Here is a 284-nt window from a genome sequence, read left to right on the forward strand (position 1 = left end):
CTTGCTGGCTTCCCATATTGATGAGCTGTCATGCTGCAGTAATTGAATCATAGTTCAATGGGTTTTCATGCCTCCACACATACATCATCAGTTTTAACTTGAATATTCTCTTTTTCCTTTTAGGACCTTCTATCCTTCTCTCTCAGAGATGGTAAGTTCACTTAGCACTTGCTCTTTGTACCAATAATGTAGATGAGTTTACATCTAGTACTTTAAAATGCTCAAAAAACTCAAAGTACCATCCTGTTTAATCTCAGCTTCCTTTCTGGCAAAAGCAGCACACT

At 37.7% G+C, this 284-nt stretch overlaps 1 protein-coding gene across 1 annotated transcript in view; it reads left to right on the forward strand.

Moving 5' to 3' along the window:
* Positions 1-284, forward strand: part of TMCO4 (transmembrane and coiled-coil domains 4) — a gene marked incomplete at its 3' end in the record, with an annotated part of 28,831 nt that overhangs the window by 4,916 nt on the left and 23,631 nt on the right. Inside the window, exon 3 of the mRNA XM_010013563.1 lies at positions 124-151. Within this exon, the coding sequence (XP_010011865.1) occupies positions 124-151 (28 nt within the window). The remainder of the gene's footprint in view (positions 1-123; positions 152-284) is intronic.

Source organism: Nestor notabilis, unplaced genomic scaffold (assembly GCF_000696875.1).
Source record: "Nestor notabilis isolate BGI_N333 unplaced genomic scaffold, ASM69687v1 scaffold28304, whole genome shotgun sequence".
Classification (NCBI taxonomy): domain Eukaryota; kingdom Metazoa; phylum Chordata; class Aves; order Psittaciformes; family Psittacidae; genus Nestor; species Nestor notabilis.